General features: G+C 45.2%; 1 protein-coding gene across 2 annotated transcripts in view; it reads right to left on the bottom strand.

The window, feature by feature from the left end:
• LOC147683726 (von Willebrand factor A domain-containing protein 5A-like) overlaps nucleotides 1-24362 on the bottom strand; it is a 306655-nt gene that overhangs the window by 109122 nt on the left and 173171 nt on the right. The window contains exon 4 of one of the 2 annotated variants that reach the window (XM_086944896.1): nucleotides 22427-22549. The exons of the other annotated variant lie outside the window; for it this stretch is intronic. Coding sequence (XP_086801022.1) covers nucleotides 22427-22549 — 123 coding nt within the window. The remainder of the gene's footprint in view (nucleotides 1-22426; nucleotides 22550-24362) is intronic. 2 annotated transcript variants of the gene reach the window in all.

The raw sequence follows: 24362 nt of genomic DNA, 5'->3' as shown, positions 1-24362 counted from the left end.
AGTAGCCGGTGAGCAGGAATGGCGTGGGTGGGCAGAGTCCTCAGGATAGAGCATGTATGTATGGTGTCCGGAAAGAGAGGACCATTCCCCAAGTAGCAGCGCGGTGGAGGGCGCAAGACACCTGCGGTCCGTTGCGTGGCACTTCACTAAAGTATTGCTCCGAGGGGTGATGTGGTATGTTCTGTGCCCGAGTTGGTGATGGTGTTGGACCGTCGGGCTGCGCGGCCTCCTAGTGGGGGGTAGCAGTCCCAGGAGTGGAGCTGTGCGCCAGCGGTCGGGGCCAGGTACAGCGGCGTGTCGCTAGGGGGGGCGGGGCGCCTCCGCCCGTACTACCGCCGTCCCAGCCGGCACTCACTGTTCAGGAAAGGGGGTCAGGGGGCCGCGTTCCACCGCTCGTCCCCGCCAGCTCCGGCAGTCCTCCTCACTGGTTCAGGTCAGCCGGCAGTCCACCGGGGGATGGGTCCCACGCTTGCGGCGCCCCTCAGCCGCCAGGGCAGGTGTGTGGGCTCACGACGTGGCACTCCACAGTTAATCACCAAGTTCTTGCAGTGTTAGTAGCGCGGCATTCTTCCACCCAGCGGTATCTCCGCCGCACCCCAATGGTGTGACAGTCCTGTTGCGAGCAGTGAGGAAATGGTGTCCCTCCTGTGGTGGAGTCAGGGTGCAGCCTTTGGGTGAGGGCGCCGGGACCAGCGCAGTCCGTTAGGGCAGGAGCCGCGCCACCACCCCGGGAAGGCCCCCTGCAGCCGCTGTAATCAATGGGGTCGCTGTGCCTCGATTCAAGTCCTCGCTCCCCCGTGGAGTGTGGGGGTATGTCCCAGCGTAGGGGCCTTCAGCGGAGGCACCGTGGGGAGAGAGGTGGGGGGGAGCAGTTCTCCGTATGATAGTCTCCCGCTAACCGGCAATCGCCGCTCCACAGTCCGTCGTCTCCTCCTCACCGTCCCCTTCGAAGCTCCGCGTGCGCTGGGTCCCTCGCCGGGCAGCCGCGGCCTCACAGGACAGCAGTCGAGGTGGTGTGGTCTCAGATTGCAGGGACAGGCCCGCGAAGCACGCCCCCGGGGTGCCAAGAAGCTTCACGGCGGGCCGCGCCAATGGGCCTAGCGGCCAGAGACAGACCGCGGCCTCGCGTAGTCTCCCACACCGGCCGGGGAACAGCCCACGTGGCCGCAAAGCGCCAGGCAGCACCGGAGCGGCTCCCGATCTGCTGCGCTCACCAAACTTGCCCAGGACAGAGCCGAGGGTCATAGGCTGCTCCGCTGCCGTTTCCGGCCAGGTACGTTGAATTGAGGCGGATAATCGGCCCAGGGAAGTGCAGTTTAGGACGGAGTTCTACTCAACTGCTGCCGCTGCCATTGCGTGCCACGCCACGCCCCGTAGTATTTTCCCGTGATTTAGTAGTATTTTCCCATTTTTATATATAAATACAGATAAAGGAAAACTTGTTTTCCGTCTGTATTTATATGTAAAAATCCATGAAAATGGAAAACCGGGAGCCCTATTCATTTATGATGCTGGAGAGAGGTTATCATACATGTGTATGGATGGAGAATTGGATGGAATACACAAAGGATGCTGGTGTCTTAGCTTTTCCAGAGCATGGTACCTTTAATGGGAGAATTTTACAGAATTTGAGGATGTGGATATATGAATTAGAATCAAGACCTAGATTAACTCAGTATGAAACATTCGAAGAATGGGAAACGGAGTCGTTTGAGAGGTATAGAAGAGGAAACTTTACAGGATTTTATACAAGACGTATGAATGGGTCACATGAAGAGCAGATGAAACAGTGGAGAAGAGCAATGGTATCAGAGGGTTTATATTCAGTACTAATGGCTGATGAACAATCAGGGTGTAAGTGAAATGAAAAATTGAAACACTTAAATAAGACAGAGTATGGAGAATCAAAAGATTAATTACTGGAGGATATTTTAACTAAAAACCCTCCACCGCATCAAGAAGGACCAAGTAGAATTACCGCAAGTGCACCAGTATTAGGACCACATTTGATTCCACAGGTTTTACATGATCAGACAGTTAATAGAGTACTACATGATAAAGAAAAAGAAGCATTGAATACAAATAGAGAAGAATTAATACAGAAAATAACTCCACTAAATGTAAATCCTGAAGCATTGAGAATACTTATAACTGTAGGTCCTGTTGTTCCCTTGTATGGAGACAAGGTAAATTCTCCAAACCCAGAAGCTGCAGCAATTCCTTTGACCAATCCCAGAAAATAAATTATAACTGATGACCAAGCCAGTGAGTGTGATTCCGTAATTTCATTACTGATCTACTGATAAGAGACTCAGTGAGTGAAACCTTATCTTCAGCCTTAATCAAATTGGTCTCTCCCAAAGGGTTTTGGGCCCCACTCACCGGGCTGGTCACGCCCTCGACTTGATTTTTACTAATATGGAGCACCTTAGCAGCTACTCCCCATATCCCTTAACGTGGACAGTCCATTTCATTGTCATGTTTTCTTACCAACCACCGTCTGTACCAACTCCAATGGGATATTTGGAAAGGAAGAATAAGGAACTACGTAGACCTTGGCATAAACTTACGCTGGAATCCTTTAAGGAGGTGTTCCCCCTCCATTCGAGGGAACATGCTCCCAACGATTCTGATGTATCTGGTTAACTGAAAAGGTTTAACTCTGAGTTAGTGGTAGCACTAGATTTAGTTATCCCTCACATAAAACAAAGCCCAGCCCTGTGGCGCAATCTGCTCCCTGGTATACAGGCGAGCTGAAAACTGACAACTCCAATTGCAAGGCACTAGAGAGACGATGGAGAAGCAGTAAAAACTCATTGGACAGACAAGCCTATAAATTCGCTCCATCTAGCTACCATCAGAACATAAAAACGGCCAGATGAACCTATATACTGAATCAAATTGATCAGTCTAATAACTCTTCTAAAGCTTTATTCAACGTAGTTAAAGACTTAGTTTCCCCTCAAGCTTGTAAACAGTCACCACTTGAGTACCAGGAACTCTGTGATTCAATATCTAGCTATTTTCATGAAAAAATGTCACTGCTCTATGCAAACTTTTCAGCCTCTGAACCTCAGAACTCAGCACTAATAACTGGACTAGATGAGTTGGCATCATCATCTGCTGGCTTTGACCAGTTTGAAACAACTACGCTTGAAGAGATCTCTAACTTACTATCATCTGCAAAATCAGGTGCGCCAGGCAACTTCTGTCCACCAAAACCATGGCCCTTTTCTCTCCTAGCTGCGTGCCGGAAATTCTTAAAATTTTCAACTGTTCGGTTCAATCCGGCATTATCCCATCCATTTGGAAGGAAGCCTATGTACGTCCCATCTTGAAAAAATCCACTACCGACCCCCAGGTGCTCAGTTACTACAGACCTATTTCACTGCTACCCCGGTTGGGCAAGCAACTGGAAACTATAATTAATAGGCAACTAAGTTCCTACCTGGAGTTTAATAAAGTCTTAAACCCCTCACAATCACAACCATTTCTCATCGACTGCTCGTGGAGAGACTATACACATTTGGCATCCAAGGCTTAGCCCTAAAATGGCTTGTAAACTTTGACAGACAGACGGCAAACCATAATGCTAGGACCGTATTTTCAAGATGGCACTACCAGGGACTGAGGACGAGGTGCTTTCACTTCTCAACCAATCCCTGGTAGAGTGTCTTTCAACCAAATTGAAGTTACAGAACACGTGACATTGAAAGCAGGAATTTCAGTAGCTGCCCGGTATTTATCAAGATCCAGGGAGCCCTGTTCCACATGCTTTTAGAGCAAGACCTGCCGGATTCAGCGCTGTGAATCCACCATACTTCATTGCGCTTGTGGACTTTTCAATTGACAAAGTTATGGTATCTACAAACCTTACACATTTCTGATATATCTTTGTGGCCCTCCTGATGAAGGCACGCTTCGTGCTGAAACACACGTTGAGAACTCTCATCACTCAGCCACACTATACAAGTTTTATGTTATAACTGTTTATTTTGATTATATGTATGTTTATGTCATGTATGTATATGCTGATATTTAAGCAACATTCCCTCTGGATTAAGTGCTCACCAACCGTAACTTGTGGTGAATACATTGTGTTAGATGTATAATGCACCAATGCGTTTGAATACATTTATTGTGTTTTTTTATCAAGTCTTCTATTTTAGATTAAATCAAAATAAAGAAAGTATCCTACATGTTTTAAAGAGTTGTGGCTCTATTGCACTGAGTTTGGGTTATCCACCATGTGATGTTTTGTTATGTTAAAAGTAGACAAATGCAAATTGAATCGTAGTAACTGCCTAGGAATTTTTTCCATTGTCTTACTAATCTATCCGCGGCATTTGACACGCTCAACCACAACCTACTTCTGTCGCGGATAAATGATCTCGGAGTCCAGGGCACAGCCCTCAAATGGCTTACATCCTTCCTCAGTGGCCGGTCACAGAGCGAACAGCTGTCGGCCCACACGTTCGATGCGGGCAGTCTTTCCTGTGGAGTCCCGCAGGATTCAGCGCTGCCCCTCTCCTCTTTAACACCTACTTGCAGCCTCTGATAGCCGCCCTAAACACCATGGATTGCCAGATCTATAACTACACTGATGACCCTCAACTAATCATCCAGATCGACAACTCCCCAACCTCTCACGTCAATACACAAAACATCCTTAAATTTATCACCAACTGAATGACAGCCAACTCCTTAAAAATCAACCCGGACAAGACAGAGGTCTTGGCCATCACCACCGCCTCTAACCCTTAGGGCAACCTCTTCTGGCCTCAGGAACTGGGCGCCGACCCAGTCACGGCCACAGTTGTTAAGAGCCTAGGAATCAAAGTGGATGCTAACCAGTCCATAACCTACCAGGTGTCCGCAGTAGTAGGAACTTGCGCCAGCCTGATGAGCCAGCTCCGTAAGGTCGCCCCCCTGTTGAGCTTTTCCACCCTCAGATTGTGTCGGCTATGATCTCTCGTCTTGACTAAGGAAACGCTTTGTACTTAGGCCTCCCAGATAAATTACTTGCCAGACTTCAGGTCACCATGAACGATGCCGCCAGGCTCATTTTCAGACTGCCCAGAGGGGCCAACGCCACCCCCCTCCACCAACAACTGCACTGGCTCCCAGTAAAGCATAGAGCCAAGTTCAAGGGCCTCTGCATCACGCATAAGGCCATCTATGGTCAAGCCCCCATGTACGTCAAAGATCGCCTAAAAATGTACACACCAAATCGGGCGCTCCGGTCTTCAGAGGCTTGCCGACTGACTTGTCCTCGCTTCAGGCTCACCTCCAAAGGGGGTAGAGCCTTTTCCATTGTTATCCTCCCATTGTGGAATAAACTACCACGGCAGAGAAACTGCGCAAAGAGAGCGCCCTCCTTCCCTTTAGGAAAAAGCTAGAAACGATCCTTTGCTCAGAAGCCTGGGGCTCTCCCCAATGCTAATCCCTTTGCATCTGCAGGACAGGCTGTGCCTCTCTTGATAGCGCTTAGAGACCTGTCGGTGATAATTGCGCTCTACAAATGTAAAATACAAGACAATATTTGCCCCAGAAGTTTTGGCTAGATAAGGATGTGCCTCAGAGCTCTTGTCCAAGTCCCACAATTTGTAAAGTTTATATGGCTCATCTGGCCAAAATTGTCGAACCATTTGGGTTCGAAATAATTTTGTACGCTGACGACACCCAGCTAATGTTCCCAATCGGTTCGAATCTCGAAGATGAGAAAACTATTTTCAGCAGGTATGCTTACCATCTCAAACTGGATGACGGAAAACTGCCTCCAGCTAAATCCCAACAAAACCAAGCTCATGCTCATGGGTAAAGCCTCGACCATCTGGACGACTGACTGGTGGCCTGACCAGTTGGGAGCGGCTCCCAGTCCCAGTGTGGAGAAGTGTGGCTCAATGGTTAGAGCAGCAGACCCTGATGCAGAGGTCTAGCCCGGGACCAGGGTTCCATTCCCCGCCTCGGCGGGTCTTGGGCTAAAAAAAAATCCACGGACCTGATAATTCTCGCCTCGGTGCCTATTCCAATCATGGAGTCCCACTCTGCAACTCTGGGCAATAGCTTGCTTAATCTCCACAATGGCCCCCACAACGCTAAGGATGCCTGGCCTCCACCTTAGGGGTGCCCAGGAGTGGACGCCTCACAGGGAAAGCCAGGATGGGTTCCACAGCGGTATTCGTACAAGCGCCTTGAGACCCTTGCGGGTGAGTAGTGCGCTATACAAGTATCAATTTACAATTTAGTCCAACACATTCCTTAAAAAATCTTGGGACTAAAATCGGACAAGTCCCTCACTATGAAGGATCACATTGCAACTACCATCAGTTCCTGCTATTACGGTTTACGCAAGATACTCCCCTACTTGCCAATGAAATATCAAAGAACCATGGTCCAAGCAATGGTGATTTGTCGTCTTGACTAAGGGAACTATTGGCAGAAGTGGGTGAGACACTGCTCGCCAAGTTACAAGTGATTCAAAACACAGCGGCAAGGATGATACTAAACCGTCCTCCAGGCTCCTCTTCATCCCCTCTATTGAAAGAGCTTCACTGGTTACCAGTGAAAAAACGCTCCTTTTTCAAGCTCTGCTGCCTTACCTTTAATGCTCTGAATGGTAAGGGCCCCTGCTACTTACAAAATAAACTTACAAAGCAGATCTCAGGTTGTAATCTTAGATCCAACTCATTATTGCTCCTAAAGCTCCCCCAAATACATCTCAGCCACACTGGGGGTAGAGCCTTTTCGTACATTGCTCCTAGGTACTGGAATCAGCTCCCAATGGCCCTACGTAAATGCCCTTCTTACCTTATTTTCAGGAAACTGTTAAAAACCTTTTTGTTCTAAATGACTCATTAAATGATACAGACTTCTTCCTCCTTTCGCTAGGTAAGTGCCAAGATGCCCCAGGGTGAGTCGTGCTCTATAGAAGCCTATCTAACATAACATAACAAACCCCAAAGAGTTGTGCCTAGTTGTTCAAAAGAAAGGAGGTCATTGACATCCTCAGGAGTCAGAAGTGCCACAGCAGTAACTCCAGAAGACTTAGTAAAATGGGCATAAGGGATTGAAAAACACCCCCAAAACTGAAAGTGGAATTGGAGGAAACTGTAGCTGGAAATGTGGGGATAGATAGATTAAACACCTACAATGAGGAAGAGTTGTTATTTATATGCAGGAGTATACCTAGAAATGCAAGATTGTTTCATGAGAAATTAACAGAACTTTCTTCTGAAATGGGAACAGACATAAGGAGAACAAAAGTATTACCGAAGCCCTATCGAGTGGATTTTACTGACAAAGATTTAGAAAATATGAATGTGTCTGGAAGAAATTTACAAGTGAAAGAGTTGCTGATCATTTTGCAAAAATGGGGAGACATTGATAAATGGAGAGTAAGGTGGTTAAAGAAAAAGGAGGAAGAATAAGCAAAGGAAGAGTCTACTGCATATTTGTTAAAAGAGGCAGGGACGGTGGAAAGATTGTGTCGCATGAGAGACCCACGTCTTATGGACACACCTGGTGGTGGATATGTCCATGTCCCATGGAGTCGACAAGATATTTTGTCCTAAACAAATGATTTCCCAAAATTGAGAGAGAAGCCAGTTGAATGGTACAAACAAGTTGAAAGATTTGTAAACGTTTTGAAGGTTCTGTTGAAAGATTTAGATGGATTGGTTGACACAGTGGTGCCTGCAGATTTACGGACAGAATGTAAAATCACAGTTGATTGGCCTTGTGAAGAATACCCTAGAGATTCGAAAACAGGAGCACACTCGGATGATGTAATGAAGAAATATCACCAAGTAATTACTTTCCTGATAGGACAAATTCCCCTAAATGAAACAGATTGGGTAAAGATAGATAGAGCCACACAAGAATCAATCAAATTAATCTGTTCATGCTTATTATGAACAATTGTTACAGGTGTTTAAACAGTGCAGTGGTTTTGAAAATATTGGAGACGAGGATATGGGTCATTTGGTGTATCGATTTGTTTATGGTTTGAAACCCAAGATTAGTCATATGATTCAGTAACATATGCTTTGCTGGCAAAGCAAAAGCATTGATGAAATTTTGAAATACGCCAAATATTGTGGCGATGATATTGAGGCTAGACATAAAAAATTAAAAGAGAAAATGATGTGGGCACAAGTGAAATTGGCCGAACAATAGGAAATCAAATTAAATTGTCAGACGGAAGGTCACGCAAAAGAGCAGAATCAGAATGACAATGTGACGAGTGGAGGTAAACCAAAGGGATGAATGAAGAGAGGATGCAAAGAAAAGGTTTCCTTGTCATAGATGCGGAAAGCTTGGACATTGGAAGAACAAGTGTAAGAATATTCAGAATAATAATGGCCCAAATCAAAATTTAAATCCACAGACGCAGAATGAGGGGTTTGTGAATCAACCGCAGCAGGTGTCAGCTGCCTCCTGCCCCTATGCCAAATTTTGTGAACCAGTAAAAGTAGAGTGTGGATGCGTGATTTCAAGGAAGTGGTAAGACGAACTCTGTGGTTTAACAATATTTTTTGCAGAACAATAAGGAAGAAAGTACTTCTATGCATTGACGGTGTCTGGGGAGGGGGCAGAGGAATGCGTACTTGGCCATCCTTGCAGGTAGAACAGTCAGGTCCATTTTGTGAGAAGGTGGCCTGGTATGCAGTGCTCACTATTCTAGTGATCACTATGTATCAGTCCAACAACCCTTATTGATGATTGGTTGTAAGTCAACCTTATAGACCAGCTATCCTAGTAGCGTGGATATGAGCAGTCTTCAGGCTAAGCTCTAGAGGGAGTGTTAAGCCAGCTGTTTACCACACATATACCCCTTGAACACCAAGTGAAAGGACACCACACAAGTGTTATGAAAATTACCAGTGTATTTATTTAGATCACAACAGCACTGTACTCTTTATGAGGACAGGGTACTAAGCACACAACAAAACTCTTACAAAAATACTTAAGTTCGCACAGTTAACACAAATGCCCGAGGGGCACGAAAAACCATATACTCTGAAAGTGGAATGCGAAATTACTAGCAGGTAAGTACGGACTAATAGGCTTTGGAATCGCTAGGACTACGTTACTGAACCTTCAGATTACTAGTAGGAGGCCTAGGGGACTCGGGTGCAGAGTGTGCACTCTCACGCGGGATGCGGGACAAAGTCTATGGAGGCTAGTAAAGGACAAAGTTAGTGTTCTCGTGCGAACCCGACTAGGTAGGTCAAAAACGAAAGTGGATCTGGACCCTTGGATAGTGAGGCTATGCTGGGGCACCGAAATGCCGAAGTTACCTAGCCCAGGGGCTGCTGCTGCATAGGTCTGAAAAGACGTTGGGAATCCTCGTTGACGAACCAGGAGCCTGAAAGAAGAAGTTGCTGGCAGGCGACCAGTGAAGAGAGTTCGATGGATCCAAGCCTGGATCGAAGATGGATGACACCTGAAAGCAGAGGGGACCAAGTTCTTAATCACTAGCCAGTGATTGTGTGGGCACCAGGATGGCACCGGGCGAAGTCACCTCGACCAGGTGAGTGGGCGACGCTGGGCTCTGCAGTCTCACGGACCAGGAGGCATTGTCGGCGACCAGGATGGAGGTGCGAGCTGGCCCACGATGGTTGATGCTGTCGACGTCGCTGGACCCAGGATTGGGGCAACAAGTCTTGGCAATTTCAAGCCCACGCGGTGGACCTAAAATGGCATCTGGAGTGGACCAGGAGGGTCCGGGGTGCTCCTCTTTTGGAAGGGAGCAAGGGCCAGTCTGGAGCAACCAGACCAGCAGTGGTGATGTCGTCGGTCGTCGTTGGGAAGGCCACAAGCCAGGGGGCTAGTAGCCAGACAACGCGGTGAGCAGCAAAAAGCAGAAGGGCCCCACGCAGATCGTGGAGATGCTGGGAGGCTGCACTTCGGTGCTGGAGCTGCTCAGGGTCGGGGCTTCTCGGACCCCAAAGCACTCACCAGAGGATCCCTCGGCGGTCGTGCTGGATAGAAGTCATGCAGTTCTGATGATGGCCGGTCCCTGGAGGTCTCGTCGCACCCACGGTTCTCAGCTTAGCTGTAGAGGTGAGTAGAGGTCAGAGGTGCCAGGGAAGCCGGGTCTCGTCAAGCTGGTCAGTCGGATTCCAGAGGAAGGACGTGCAGCAAACCGCAGAGTTCTTAGATGGTGCCTGCGGATGCAGGGTGACTACTCCTTAGCCACAAGGGAGAAATCTTGAGAAGAAGTCGAGAGTTCCTTTTGTAGAAAGTAGTTTCTTGATTCAAAGATGATCTAATTTGGAAGGGTCCCCGCTCCTGCCTTTATCCTAAAGAAAGGGGTGGGTACGCGACTAGGTCCTGCCCTAGGGGTGGGACCAGGAAGGGGGGTGGTTACACCCCTCTCCCATGCCGGACTTTCCCCAGGCCAGGGGCTGGTGTGCCCCTGGAACTGGTTCTAGCTGGCAGATGCGTAGTGAGCACCGGGGTGCCACTTGCAGTCACCTTCCTGTAAAGCCCTGCCTACCCAGGATACACAAAACCCTGTCTGGGATGGTGCTAGCACCGCCCCTGACAGGAAACCCTTTGTCCAAGCTCCCCTCGCTGGAAGGACTCCCAGCTGCAGGGGGTCAGACTTGTGTCTGTGGTGGCAGCATCCATTTTGTGATGCTGAGGCTCGAGTTAACTTTAACCGGGGTTCACAGTTACATACATGTCGTGTCCCTCTAGAAGGGTGGAATGCTAACCCCGTCGCCAGAATTGGCGAGGGGTTAGTATTCCAATTCGTATGACACCTTACTCGACATGTTTTGATAAAGCGATACCAAAGATAGCATTTAACCGCGAGGATTATAATGCACTTAAGAGTAGATGGTATGCGTTATCATGGAACAGCTATTAGGACTTGGTCCCGCAAGCTGCAAACGGGCTCAGCTCATGCCAGAGCACCATCTCACACGATTCCAAGCACTCTGCCTTCAGGATTGTCAAGGCCTGCCATAGGAGTGACTGATAGGAATCTGTGTGTCCATTTTAGGGTTAGATATAGGTATACTATATCTAAAGCAAAGGGTGATTACACCACCTTGCCCCAGCTGTCGTGCAGCCAGTTGTGTCAGATTTAGATGGCCAGCCAGGGGTGGCATAATACATGCTGCAGCCCCTCGTAGGCCCTGAGTACACCTATGCCCTGAGTTACAGGGTCTGATAAGGTGGCCCAGTACCAATTGGAAATGTACCTAAGGTACATGGAATCCATTTTACAGAGAGAGCAGTAGGCCTGGGGTCCTGATTGGCAGGGTCCCAGGCCAACTAAGTCGGAAAACCAGCAAAACACCAGGCAAAAAAATTGGGGGCAACCATAGTCAGGTATCCACCTTCCTACACATTTATTGATGGGAAAGTAGAAGGTAATGATAGCACTTTTCTATTGGATACTGATGCTACCCGTTCTACTGTGAGAACAGAAGACATCCCAAACCTACCCCTCTTGGGAGAAGCGATCCAATAGTTGGAGTCTCAAACCAGCAAATTAAAACCCCAATCACAAAACCTAAGGTGGTGCCAGTTGGAACTTTTAAAGATATGCACAAAATTGTAGTCTGTGATTCTAGTCCAGTAAATGTATTTTTCAGAGATCTTTTGTGCAAGATAAATTGCACAATTTATTACACACCGGTTGGTGTTTCTTTTCAGACCCCAAACGAAGATATGCTATCTAAAATAATGTTAGCTAAACAAGGCACCGAAATAGATTAAATGTATTTTCTGATGACAAAGAATGACTTACCAGAAAAGCTGAAAATGACTGTGAATGCAGAAGTATGGGACTTTACTGGAAAGGAAATAGGTCTAATGGCAAATGTAGACCCAGTGAAAGTAACTGTAAAAGAAGGTGCAGTTTAGCCGAACATCCGACAATACAAAATGAGTCCAGAAGTTAAAGCAAAAGTAGCCGAATGGTTAAATAAGGCATTTTAAAGGTAACGAGTAGTCCTTGTAATTCACCTATAATAGGTCTTAAAAAGCCTAGCGAATGTAATGGATAGTGCAGGATTTAAGGAAGATTAATAAAATTGTAGTACCATATTGTCCTGTAGTACCAAATCCAGCAGTAATTCTATACCAGATACCCTGGAATACTGGATGGTTTACTATGATTGATTTATGCCAGGCCTTTTTCTCAATTCCTTTACACCCTGACAGCCAGTATCTTTCTTTTAAATTTGAGGATCGTATTTTTGAATGGAATCGATTTCCTCAAGGGTAAACAGAAAGTCCTTCAACTTTTAATCAAATTTTTTTAAGGTGTTTGTAAAAGCTAGTTATGCCTCGAAATTTAGTCCTAGTGCAGTAAATCGATGACTTACTTGTAGCATCAAAACTAGAGATGACTGTTACTGATTCAATCGCATTACTAAATCATTTAGCTGATGGGGACACAAAGTATCTCCAGAAAATATTTAGGTCACCAATTAGAAAGAGGAGTGAGGAAAGTGACCAGAGAGAGAATTAGAATAATCAAGCAAATGCAATTACCCCAAACGCAGAGAGAGATCAGAATTTTTTTGGAGTTGTAGGATACTGCAGACAGTAGATTGTGGGTTTTACCTTACTGACGAAGCCATTAATTCAGATGACACGAAAAAGAGTAAAAGATCCAATATTTTAGGACGATGAAAGTGTAGAAGCATTTGTAAAATTACAAAACTGTGAGGCCCCGGCTCTAAGCATGCCTGATTATACAAAAAAATTCGCACTATTTTGTTGTGAGAGAGAAGGTTGTGCACTCTCAGTCTTAACCCCAAGACACTGATTAAGCAGACGTCCAGTTGCACATTTTTCTGCTACCTTGGATCCTGTGACTTCAGCATTACCTGGCTACCTAAAAGCAGTAGCTGCTACTTGTATAAGCATAGAACAGAGTGAGTCAGTTGTGATGGGACATCCGGGGAAAGTATATGTTCCGCATTCAGCCGAGATTCTATTAACTAGAACTCAAACACAGCATCATACCCCTAGTCGGATGACTAAGTAGGAGAGAATAATTCTGGGAGCAGAAAATGTGACTTTAATTTGGTGTACCATGGTAAACACGGCTACACTATTGCCAGACTCAAGATGTGAAGAAGTGAAGGATGAGGTAGAACATGATTGTTTAGATATGACCGAGATGTATACTAAGCCCCACCCTGACATACAGGAAGAGCCTCTGAAGGAGCCGGACCACGAACTATTTGTTGATGGCTCCTGTTCAAGGCTTGAGGAAGTCTGACTGAGTGCAGCTTATGCGTTATGCAAATTAACTGGAGTTGTTGAAGCATCCTGTTTACCTGGAGTCAAGTTTGCACAAATAGCAAAATTGTTAGCTTTAATAAAATTTGAAAGTGACCATATTTACTGATAGCTAATATCGTTACGGGTTGTGCACGGCTTTGGCCAACTTTGGATGCAGAGGGGATTCATGACTTCTTCAGGATCCCCTATTCGGAATGGGAAATTTGTGAAAGAACTATTACAAGCAATACAATTGCCAATAGAACTAGCAGTGGTCAAATGTGTTGCTCACCAGCCAGGAAATTACTATGTGACACCTGGTAATCGATATGTTGACCAGGTTGCTCAGTATTGTACTAAAAACAACATGTCAATAAACAGAAAAATGGAAACAAGTGGAATAGGCTGCCAACTTATGTCATTCTCAGCTATCGAAACATGGGAGGAGGTGAGACAGTTGCAGGATGAACTGGAAGAGAGTGACATGGAAAATTGCATAAAGCAGGGTTCTGTGAAAAGAGGGCAGAAGATGATGTGTGGGTGTATCATGATGGCAGACCAGTTATGCCAAATTGTTTGCTCTCACAAATGGCAAGAATGTACCAGGGAGACACTCATGGAGGCAGGGACGCTATGATGCAACTATTCAGACAAAACTGGTACAATCCAAGGTTTAGGGTAGTTGGACAAAGCCTTTGCCAGAGATGTTTAATTTGTCAGCAAGTAAATCCAGGCAGAACAACAGTGGTCAGTTGAGGAAATTTGGAAAAGCAGAAGGACCTTTCATAAGGTTACAGCTAGATTTCATAGCATTACCACCATGTAGGGGAATGAAATAAGTCCTCGTGATAGTGCGTTTGTTTTCACTATAGGTGGAAGCATACCCTACTAGGAGAAATGATAGCATAACAGTTGCCAAATTATTATTGAGGGAATTAATTCCCTGTTTTGGTTTTCCAGTAACTTTGGAATCAGATGGAGGACCTCGAATAATTTGAACAATCTTGAAGCATTCAAAATTGAACAGAAACTGCACTGTGCATAACACCAGAGGCTTCTGGAGTGGTAGAACAATTGAACGGCACAATCAAATCAAGACTGGCAAAGGTGTGTTAATCCACCTCCATGAGTTGGCCAGATGCATTGCCTCTTGTACTGATGGGACTCAGATGTATTCCTGACAAACACAGGACTGAGTCTCCAATAGATCATCATTGGAAGAGCAATGAGACAAGCATTTATACCAGGATATAAATTGCTGAATATATTTGATGATCTGGTATTGGATTATTGCAAAGGATTGGCTGACCTAGTGCGTCTGTTTCTCACCAGGTTGGAGAAGACGCAGTGACCACGCAGCCAGATCAAGCACATGATTTAAATCCTGGGGATTGGGTGGTGGTAAAGAATGCAAAACAGTTGATGGAAAGAATGCAGAACAATGTCATACATTCACCCCAGTACAGAGATCTGGGCCTAAATCCATCGTTTTTTTGCACTCCACACCACCCCAGTTCAGACATGGCCATATGCAAATCAGCCTTGACCCTGTGCCTCATGGGAACAGTGCAGCCCGAACTGCCAAGCCATGTCTTACCTGGACCGGAATCAAGCATCCTAGGACTGGTTTCTGGCTATCAGCCGTCTTCAGCCAGGATAGCTTGATCCAGTGGTGTGGAGAGCATGGGACTCACGTCTGAGCATACCCGTCCCACTCGGGGTGACAAATGCAAAACAACAGTTGATAATCTTTTAGCGAAGTAAAGGAAGCTGAGACGCCGAACTGCCAAAGGGAATAACGAACTCACCGCCTGGGTGCAACATAGCGGCCGGGACATCCTGCCCGCCTCCCGCCGCCCACTCGCTGTTTCCAGCTCGCGAGTGGTGCCGCCGAGTGGAGCGCGAGGGCGGGAACTACACTTCCCAGCAGCCCATGCGGGCACGGACACCGGGAAAGGTGCCAGGAGGCGCATATAAACTGCGACAGCCCCTGCTGAGGGGGGAGACCTTTTAGCGAAGTAAAGGAAGCTGAGACACCGAACTGCCAAAGGGAATAACGAACTCACCGCCTGGGTGCAACATAGCCGCCGGGACATCCTGCCCTCCTCCCGCCGTCCACTCGCTGTTTCCAGCTCGCGAGTAGTGCCGCCAAGTGGAGCACGAGGGCGGGAACTACACTTCCCAGCAGCCCATGCGGGCACTGACACCGGGAAAGGCGCCAGGAGGCGCATATAAACTGCAACATCCCCGCCTCGCGGGACGCCGGGTGAAGCCCGGGCAAAGGGCGGGCCCTCTGTAGCCCTCAGGAGCCGAAGGAGGCCGGGCTGGGCCTACCCACTGACACTCCTCTTAAAAACTCCTGCATTCAAAGGTACTAAGTCCATTACACTTTCTTCCCTTGTTATGTCCTGCCCCCTGTCAGCTTGCTAGTTCCATCTAATTAAGCTCCTAGCACATCGGGCCATACCCTAACATCGTCCTGCTTATCCTCGCCTCGGTTAAGCACAATCTTGCATTTTGGCTCTAGACAACACAAAAGACTCCAGTTCTCTTAACAAAGGGACTTTGGACAATTTCGTGTACAGGATTCTCTTGGATACTGACAGGGAGAGCGCGCTTGCAGAACGTCGAGCTGAGCGACGGCGCTCAATCGAACTGATCAAAAACAAGCGCTTCTCGCCTGTGAGGCCTCAGACAGAAACCATTCCACATAACAGTAATCTCGCTGAAATCGAGGACCTAGACACTACTGCCAATAGTATTAATAGTATCCCTATTCTCTTACGAGACGTAACTTCCACCCCTGACATAGTCAGTATCCCACATAGTCCAGTATCATCAACCCATTCAAATCCATTACAAGAGATTGAACTTATCCCTGACACGCCCTTACCTGCAGTAAAGGTCACACGTAAAAGTTTGAAAAATTCCAAACCCTCCAGGGCACAAGGCTCACCCCTGAGGAAACGTAGGAAAAAAGGGAATGAATCGCACAAGAAAAAAACTAGTCATACAGACTTTGGTAAAGCCGTTAAACCCCATACACTGAGCACTGCGACGAAACATGATCTAGGCACTCCCCCACAACGCCTGATACTAGAAACCCCTTCTAAGGACTTAATAGGAACAATAGAACATCTAATTAGAGCATCCACACTGCCAATAATAGAGAGACTCAAAAGAATAGAAGCTAGGCTCGGTTCCTTAGAGGAAAAAACTAGTGACAAGTGCAGGGCTATTTAATCACACCAAGCCGGTAACAGAAAATCCACCTATGGCATTGTCTACAAACCGTACCGTCCAAAAAGACCCAGTTAGTACAGAGTCAGACAAAACAAAACCTCCTAGGCCAGGTATTGGCAAGACAACACACCATGCCAAACAACACGTAGTCGGAGATGCCCAAAAGGCAAAGACAACTCACAATCTGGGAAAGACACAGAGTAAGCACAATAAAAACACCTCAGAAGGACTAATAAAGCCAAGGGGGCGCCAAGTGGAACTGCCACCGGAAGCAGTTCCACTAGTGGTGGTCGTAACAGGAGTTCCAACTCTAGAAGAAGGAAAGAGGGAAAATCATTCTCAGTTAAAAAATAAAACGACACATTGGCTCAGGCAGAATCGCCCCCTCCCTCCCAAATCTAAATGGTGAGATACTGCACGTCCGCCGCCTCTCATGGCTTGGTGCCAGAAAAAAGGATAAAAAAGGAGACATAATCGTCATCAACTTTAGAACAGTAAGTCACATTCTAAACTGGTTCCCTGAAAAGGGGAATACGTCCATCTTACCCTGTGACTTGACCTATTTCTACCCTAGGTCCCTATACCAAACTTCAGAACCCATAATCCTAGAACTAGTAAAACCTCCAGGCTAACCATCCAATTCTCCTTCAAAATCGTTATGGAGTCTTTCCGGACTTGAAGGAGTTGATTGACTGCACCATAGCCCTATACCACATGTAAGATTAAACAGCACCATGACTCCTTTCTCCAAAAATGCCGAGATAAATCTCGGACTAACCCCCCACGAGTGCCAGACAAAACCAAATGAATCCCTGGCTAGCATTAAAGACCTTGCAACTACTTTCATTCCCACAAAATCAACCTGTCACAATTCGTCCCTCTCAGGATCCAAATACCACTCCAACAAACACAGGAAAGAGGAAACCTAAAGAGAGAATCCAGGTCTTCCCTCCTTGCCTCATTCTGGAACGTAGCAGTGCAACGCACTAAAATTTTACTCGAAGATTGGCCGACATTTATCTCCAACTTCGATATCATCGCCCTACAAGAAACATGGCTACTTGACCCCATACATATTGTGGGGTTCAAGACCTACTTCTCACCAGCAATACCCTCTTCCTCAGGACGAGCAAAGGGAGGTTTAACCATGTACATCTCCAATCTTCTGACAGCGATGGAAATAGAAATAATAAAACTCGAGTGTAGCTATCAGATCCTTGCCCTTACCCTAAATAACAGGGATAAGTTCCTTATAGTGAACTATTACAACAATCTCCCAGAGAAAGAGGCAATAAATCTGGTTTCCTCGATCCGCTCCACCCTTCGAATCCTCACAGAAAAGACCAACATGGAACTAGTGATAATCTGGGGGGGGACTTTAATTTGGGCCCGTGTCCAGCTGGCAATAACATATGTGGTATCCTCTATGAATGGGAAAATCCTATATCCCATTTTAGGCACAGTACACTTGGAAGCAAACTTAATGAAACCATGTTTGAGCTAAATCTTGTCCAAGCAAACAACCTCCACAATAATAAGGCAACACTGGCCCCCACTTTTCATGGTCAGGGATATCATACAACAATAGACTACATCTTGGTCTCAAACGGGGTGAGGATAGGGGACACATTATTTACAAGACACTTTAGTGCACTTAGCGATCACTACCCCTTAAGCATCTCATGCCCGTTAGTCTAATCCCAAAATCAACCCGGGTTCCATCCTAGACCATAATAACTTAACGCTGAACAGATTAAACGGCTATGCCCTGAAATGGGGGAAAGTAGACCCACAGGAGATAACTACTCAAGTGATCACAGTGGCCCTTCCCCACATATTGAAATGCATTGATCCTGATACTACAGATGAGGAAATCCTCCCAAACTTTGAAAGGATCATTAAAATTATAAATGATGCTTTATGGAGAGAACTCAAACCCAAGCCAAAAAAGGGTTGGTTTAACCACGAATGTACGACTACGTATCAAGACCTAAAAACTGCTTTAAGGAAAGAGGTGAGAAATCCACTAGAAATAAGATCTCAGGAACAAATATAATACTGCTCTAAAGAATAGGAAAAAGGAGCTAAAGTCCCTTCTCTGGGTACAACTGCACGAAAGCTGTGCCCTCAAAAACTCAGCTGCTTTCTGGCAAGTCATTAAGTCCCCCTTCTTAGTAAACAACACAGATCACCCTAAAATAGATGTGGTAATAGACGAAAAGGAGTGGGTCCAGCATTTTTCTAAGATATTCATGATCAATCCAACTGACCCCATGCGCCACGATCATCTCACCCAGAACACTGCACATACTGATAAATCTAGAAACCCGTTCCCGATTGACCTTCATTTCTCAATGCAACAAGTTGATCTGGCCCTACGTGCAAGTAAAAACGGTAAGGCACTGGGCCCAGACGGCGTCCCTATTGACCTTTTTAAAGCCCAGACGGACATTTGGACCCCACTTTTAACCAGAGTGCTCAATGCAACATGCTCCATAGGTCTCCTGGCTTCATGGTCCAAATCCATACTAGTACCAATTTTCAAAAAAGGAGAAAGGGGTTCGGTAACCTGCTATTGTCCCATCTCACTCCTGGACTCGCTGGGAAAGGTGGCAGGACGACTAATACTCGAGCGACTACAGGTTTGGGCGAACAATGGTAGGATTATCTCGGACCTACAGTATAGCTTCCGCCAGGGGCTGGGGACCATAGAGCAGGCTCTGTATCTGACATTATTAATAGATAAATATGTATATGCTAAAAGTGGAGACATGTATATGGTTTACGTGGACCTTTCGTCCGTGTTTGACTACGTGTCCCACTCGAAACTCTGGACTCTATTGAGTGATACGGGCGTCCCACAAAACTTGCTCAAGATTCTGAGGGAACTTTATTCTAACGCTACAGCTAGAGTTCATTATGGGGTGCAGGGGGAACTAACAAGGGAATTCGCTGTAGAAAAGGGAGTTAGGCAAGGATGTGTCCTGGCTCCCCTCCTCTTCACTCTCTATACTAACGGTCTGGAGGATGCGATGATCAGGGGAGCTCATGACCTTCCTATGGTGAATGGCCGACCAATACCAGCGCTCCTCTATGCGGATGACGCTATCATCTTAGCCCGTACCCCCCTAGAACTGCAAAAGAGTATGGACAGATACTCTGCCTTTATGGCAGGGCTCGACATGAAAATTAACACAAGCAAAACTTTTGTTATGAGAGCAGGCACAGGACACAAACGAAAAGTGAAGGACATCCACTTATATGGGCAAAAACTAGAGACTACACAAAACTACTCGTATCTGGGTGTAGCGATAGATGACAAACTAGCATGGAACATAGCTGTAGAAACCAGAAAACTACTTTTCCTACGAACCACAGCAGCTCTAGTTAACTTCTCTAGAAAGTTAGGCAAGAGACCTCCCTGTGAATTAGTTAAGATTTACAAAGCCAAATGTCTATCAGTGGCTCTCTATGGAGCCGGGCTCTGGGGGTTTGCGCCGATACCTGAAATTCAGAAAGTGGAAAATTCCTTCCTGAGGTACCTTCTGGCGGTCCCGAGGAGCACGGGCACTATGGCCTGCCATATAGAGTTGGGTCTGCCACATGTTACTGATCTAGCAAAAGCTGAACCAATACTATTATGGCATAGAATCTGGAGGTCCGACAAAGCGACTCTCACCCAGTCTATTCTTACCGACTGCCTAGCACTGGACAAGGCCCACAACTCCAGGTGGCTGTGCTACATAAAGAAGTTCTTTCAAGACCTAGGATGGGTAAGGTACTATTACGATCCCTCTTCAATGTCCGAAGTCTCAAGAAAGGCACTAAAAACGGAATGCTTATCCCACCTAGAGGAATTGAGACTAACCAAAGAGGCAACAAAATCTTCAGTAGCGCGTATCTTACAAATACAAACGACTGCCTCCATTCAGCCATACCTCACACTCAACACTTCAGGCTACGAGAGGTATCTCCTGGTAAGGTTTAGGCTGAACTTGTTTCATCGATTGGTCACATTCCTCACCAGAAATAATTGGGCCAAAGACCTCCCGCTGTGTCCGTGCGACGACACTTCCTCACAATCAACCATGCACACCATCCTCTTCTGCAAATATTTCCACGATTTCAGGAAAAAGTGGCTGGTCCCACTACTAAAACAAACTGGATATAGACAATGCAGTCTAGCATTTCTATTTCTGCAGCAGTTGGACGGTGAGAGGACAACCTATTTTGTCGTGAACTTTCTGAAATGCATGGTCAGACAGAGCGTTTTTAAGTTAATCACTTGTCTATTAATAACGAGTCACCTATTGAACTTTCAGCGAACTTTTAAAACTATCAATTAAGTCTTAAAACCTAAAAGCGAGAAGCTATACGCATAGCCTTGTATTTTTAACATAGAATAATAGTACTACTTTTTAATCGAGCTCCATGCCGGCAAGACTTGGTATGATTGTTTTTATCTGTACATATTGAACTTACTGCAAATGAAATGTAGTGTTATATGATTGTTGTTCCCTTTTTATGATTTATATTCTAAATCAAAATAAAGCTCAATTGACTTGACTTGACAGTTGATGGACAGAATGCAGAACAATGTCATACATTCACCCCAGTACAGAGATCTGGGCCTAAATCCATCGTTTTTTTGCACTCCACACCACCCTAGTTCAGACATGGCCATATGCAAATCAGCCTTGACACTGTGCCTCATGGGAACAGTCCAGCCCGAACTGCCAAGCCATGTCTTTCCTGGACCGGAATCAAGCATCCTGGAACAGTCCAGCCTGGCAGTTCGGGCTGGACTGTTCCCATGAGGCACAGGGTCAAGACTGATTTGCATATGGCCTTGTCTGAACTGGGGTGGCTTGGTGAGCAAAATAAGGATGGATTAAACCCAGATCTTTGACTGGGGGTGAATGTTTTGCAATTGTGCAACATTCCGTCCATCTTGTGTGTTTTGCTGGTGGTAAAGAATCACACCAGAGAGTCGTGCCTAGCACCCAGTTGGGATGAACCACAACACGTCATATTAGTCACCACCATAGCAGCGAAGCATGCAGGTTTGCCAAAAGGGATACATGCCAGTCACGCAAAAAGGATGCCAGCCCCTGATGGAGAAGGACTGCAACGGACTCAAACAGTTGAGGCTGCTGAAGGTTGTGCAGTCAAGGAATCTAGAGCACAAGATTCTAGGGAGACTGATAGAGAACAATCGTGCATAAGTCAGGAGGACTGGATACCAGTGGTTGACATACCGGAGGTGGTCATCAAAACAAGGAGTAGAACAATATTAGAGGAAAAGGAAATTAGAGAGGACCAGATAGGTATAGAAGAACACGCTCAGGAAGAAGTGAACAAAGAAACTGGAGACCCTGAGCAGGACCAAATAAGGACAGAAGTACATACTCAAGTACACAGATCAACCGAAAGACCTAAGCAGGGACAGCCAGGCATAGAAGAACATGTTCAGGCGGGAGAAGATCCAATTGTAGTAAGACCTGAACAGGACCAGCTAGGAAAAGAAGAACTAGTTCGGGAAGAAGAAGAACAGTCTAAGAGTACAGGAACAGTTAGAAAAAGGATGGGTTCAGGCAGAAAAAGCCACAAAGACAAGACCTGAACAAAGAAAGGTAGAGAGAAACACTGAAGATGAGGAAATCAAGTTGTGCCACAACATAAGAATAAAAGAGTTCGTTAAAAAAACGAAGAAGGTGAAAGTGAAGTGCAATTTAAACGGGTCAGACAAGAGGATAATTGGCCTGGGGAAGTCAAAAGGTTGAAATATCACTTGAGAAAAACAAATGAAGACCCAGAACAAGTAAAGGAAGTTACCAGTCAAACTGAGAAGTCAGTTACTAAAAATATTCGAAGAAGTCCAAGATTAAAGATCTTGAACAATAAATTCAAGGGACCTAAATGGACTTACGTGATTCTTGAGGAATTCGAGAATCTAGATTTAAACGAAGAATCTTATGAAGAAAAAAATTCCAAACAGATTGATGAAGGGGAAGTGAGGCCTCCTTGACGTACTTAAGATCCTGATTCGGACCTAAAGAAAAGAAGAGGAATCTTCGTGAGTCAAAATGGCTGAGAACAGGGTTGCAGAAAGATCAAATCAAAGTTGTGTAAAGAAATGTTGCAGAGCTTGCATATAGAGATTATTATTAGTGATCTTAGTATGGCTATTTTTAACGATAGCAGTTCCTTATCTTATGACAACGGACAAAAAAATGATACAAACAGTAATTTAAAGATTGCTAACCAGAAAGGAGATCGAGTAGAATTAGAAGCAGCAGATGAGATAGATTTACATCACACCATAACAGATAATGACACCTCATTAAATGTATTTACAAAGTTGTTGTTTCAGTACGTAGACACAATGGAGATTAGTGATTGTTATGTTTGTATGAAATTACCTGCTTCAGTAGCAGAGGGAGTAACGTACCATCATTTACCTTTAACATATGGTATTTCATGTAGTATATTGTCAAGTTTATTTTATAGAACAGGAAAACTACAATATTACTATTGTAATATAGATGTAGTATTTACAGAAATTCCTATTCAATAGAATATGAATCCAGTACGCAATAGTCTAGATGCACAGTTTATGGTGAATGTTTCGTAACTAGGAAGTCATTAGATATAGAAAAGGCACATAAAAACAATCTAACATGCTCATTAGGTGAAGAAGAGAAAGTGTTTTTAAATTTAGTTGGAGAGGAGGCAGGATTTCCAATGAAAAGCTACAGAATAGAAACACCATGTTCCACCATGGGCCGAGAAAGAGGGAATTTATACAGATGGCAAGGCTCATGCTGCGATGTCCCTAGACTAATAACGTATTTATTGGTTCCAGTGAATGTGAACATAACTTCCTAATTTTGGGAAGTTGGGGACTAAAAGGGGGATCTGATCCAGTATTTCCTGGAGTTTACTACATGTGTGGGAATAAAGCTTACTATAAGCTGTCTGCAAGGTGGTACAAAAGTTGCTATTTCGGAAAAGTATTTCTGAAGATTTATCATGGAAAAATAATCACTGGAAGCAATGAAAACACTAATAAGCTAACACGAAGAAAGAGAGCTCGTTTTTCAGAAATAATAGGTGACATATTTAGTGCATTGATACCTTCAGTGGCAGTCGTTTTAAATTCACATAGAATCTGTCAGTTGTCAACAGTAGTTGATCGTCTTTCGACTGATACTGCTGGAGGTTTCTTGATGATTATTACAGAAATGGTTGCAATTAGATCTAGGGTTTTGCAGAATCGACTTGCGCTTGACATATTATTGGCCAAAGAAGGTGGAGTCTGTTAAAGCACAGAAATTAAAGGATATATAAAAAAATATTACAAAATGCAAGAAGAATTAAAACCACTGGAGGTTCACAGTGTATGGGAAAGACTAACAAAAAGTAATTCTTCAGTAGGGACTTTGTTTACTAATATAGGGAATAGTTTCCTAGGACAAGTAGTTTTCCCTTTAGTAGGTACAGCAATAATAGTTTTGTCAATAATAATATGGTGTAAGTGTTGCACTAATAAGTTGAGAAGGAGATATGAAATAAATGGAAAGGGAACCAAAAGAAAGTATAAAGAGATACAATTAGAAGAAATGAAAGGAACGTTATAGGAAAGAATGAAATAAAGAATAAAGATGAAAGCAAGAATGAAGGGAAAGAAAGTGAGAAATGCTAAAGTTGGCATCCGATTAGGGATGGGTAATTTTGTGATGGCTTTAAAATGCCATCAGAATGGGGATTGATGGAGCAAGCACTAGTAGAAAAGACTTGCTCGGACACAATCCTCTCACGTAACTTCTAACCTTGTATTAACCGTGTATCGTGTAAAATTAATA

The sequence above is a fragment of the Lissotriton vulgaris genome, chromosome 11 (assembly GCF_964263255.1).
Source record: "Lissotriton vulgaris chromosome 11, aLisVul1.2, whole genome shotgun sequence".
Lineage (NCBI taxonomy): Eukaryota > Metazoa > Chordata > Amphibia > Caudata > Salamandridae > Lissotriton > Lissotriton vulgaris.
This window is presented reverse-complemented; position numbering and strand designations above follow the sequence as displayed.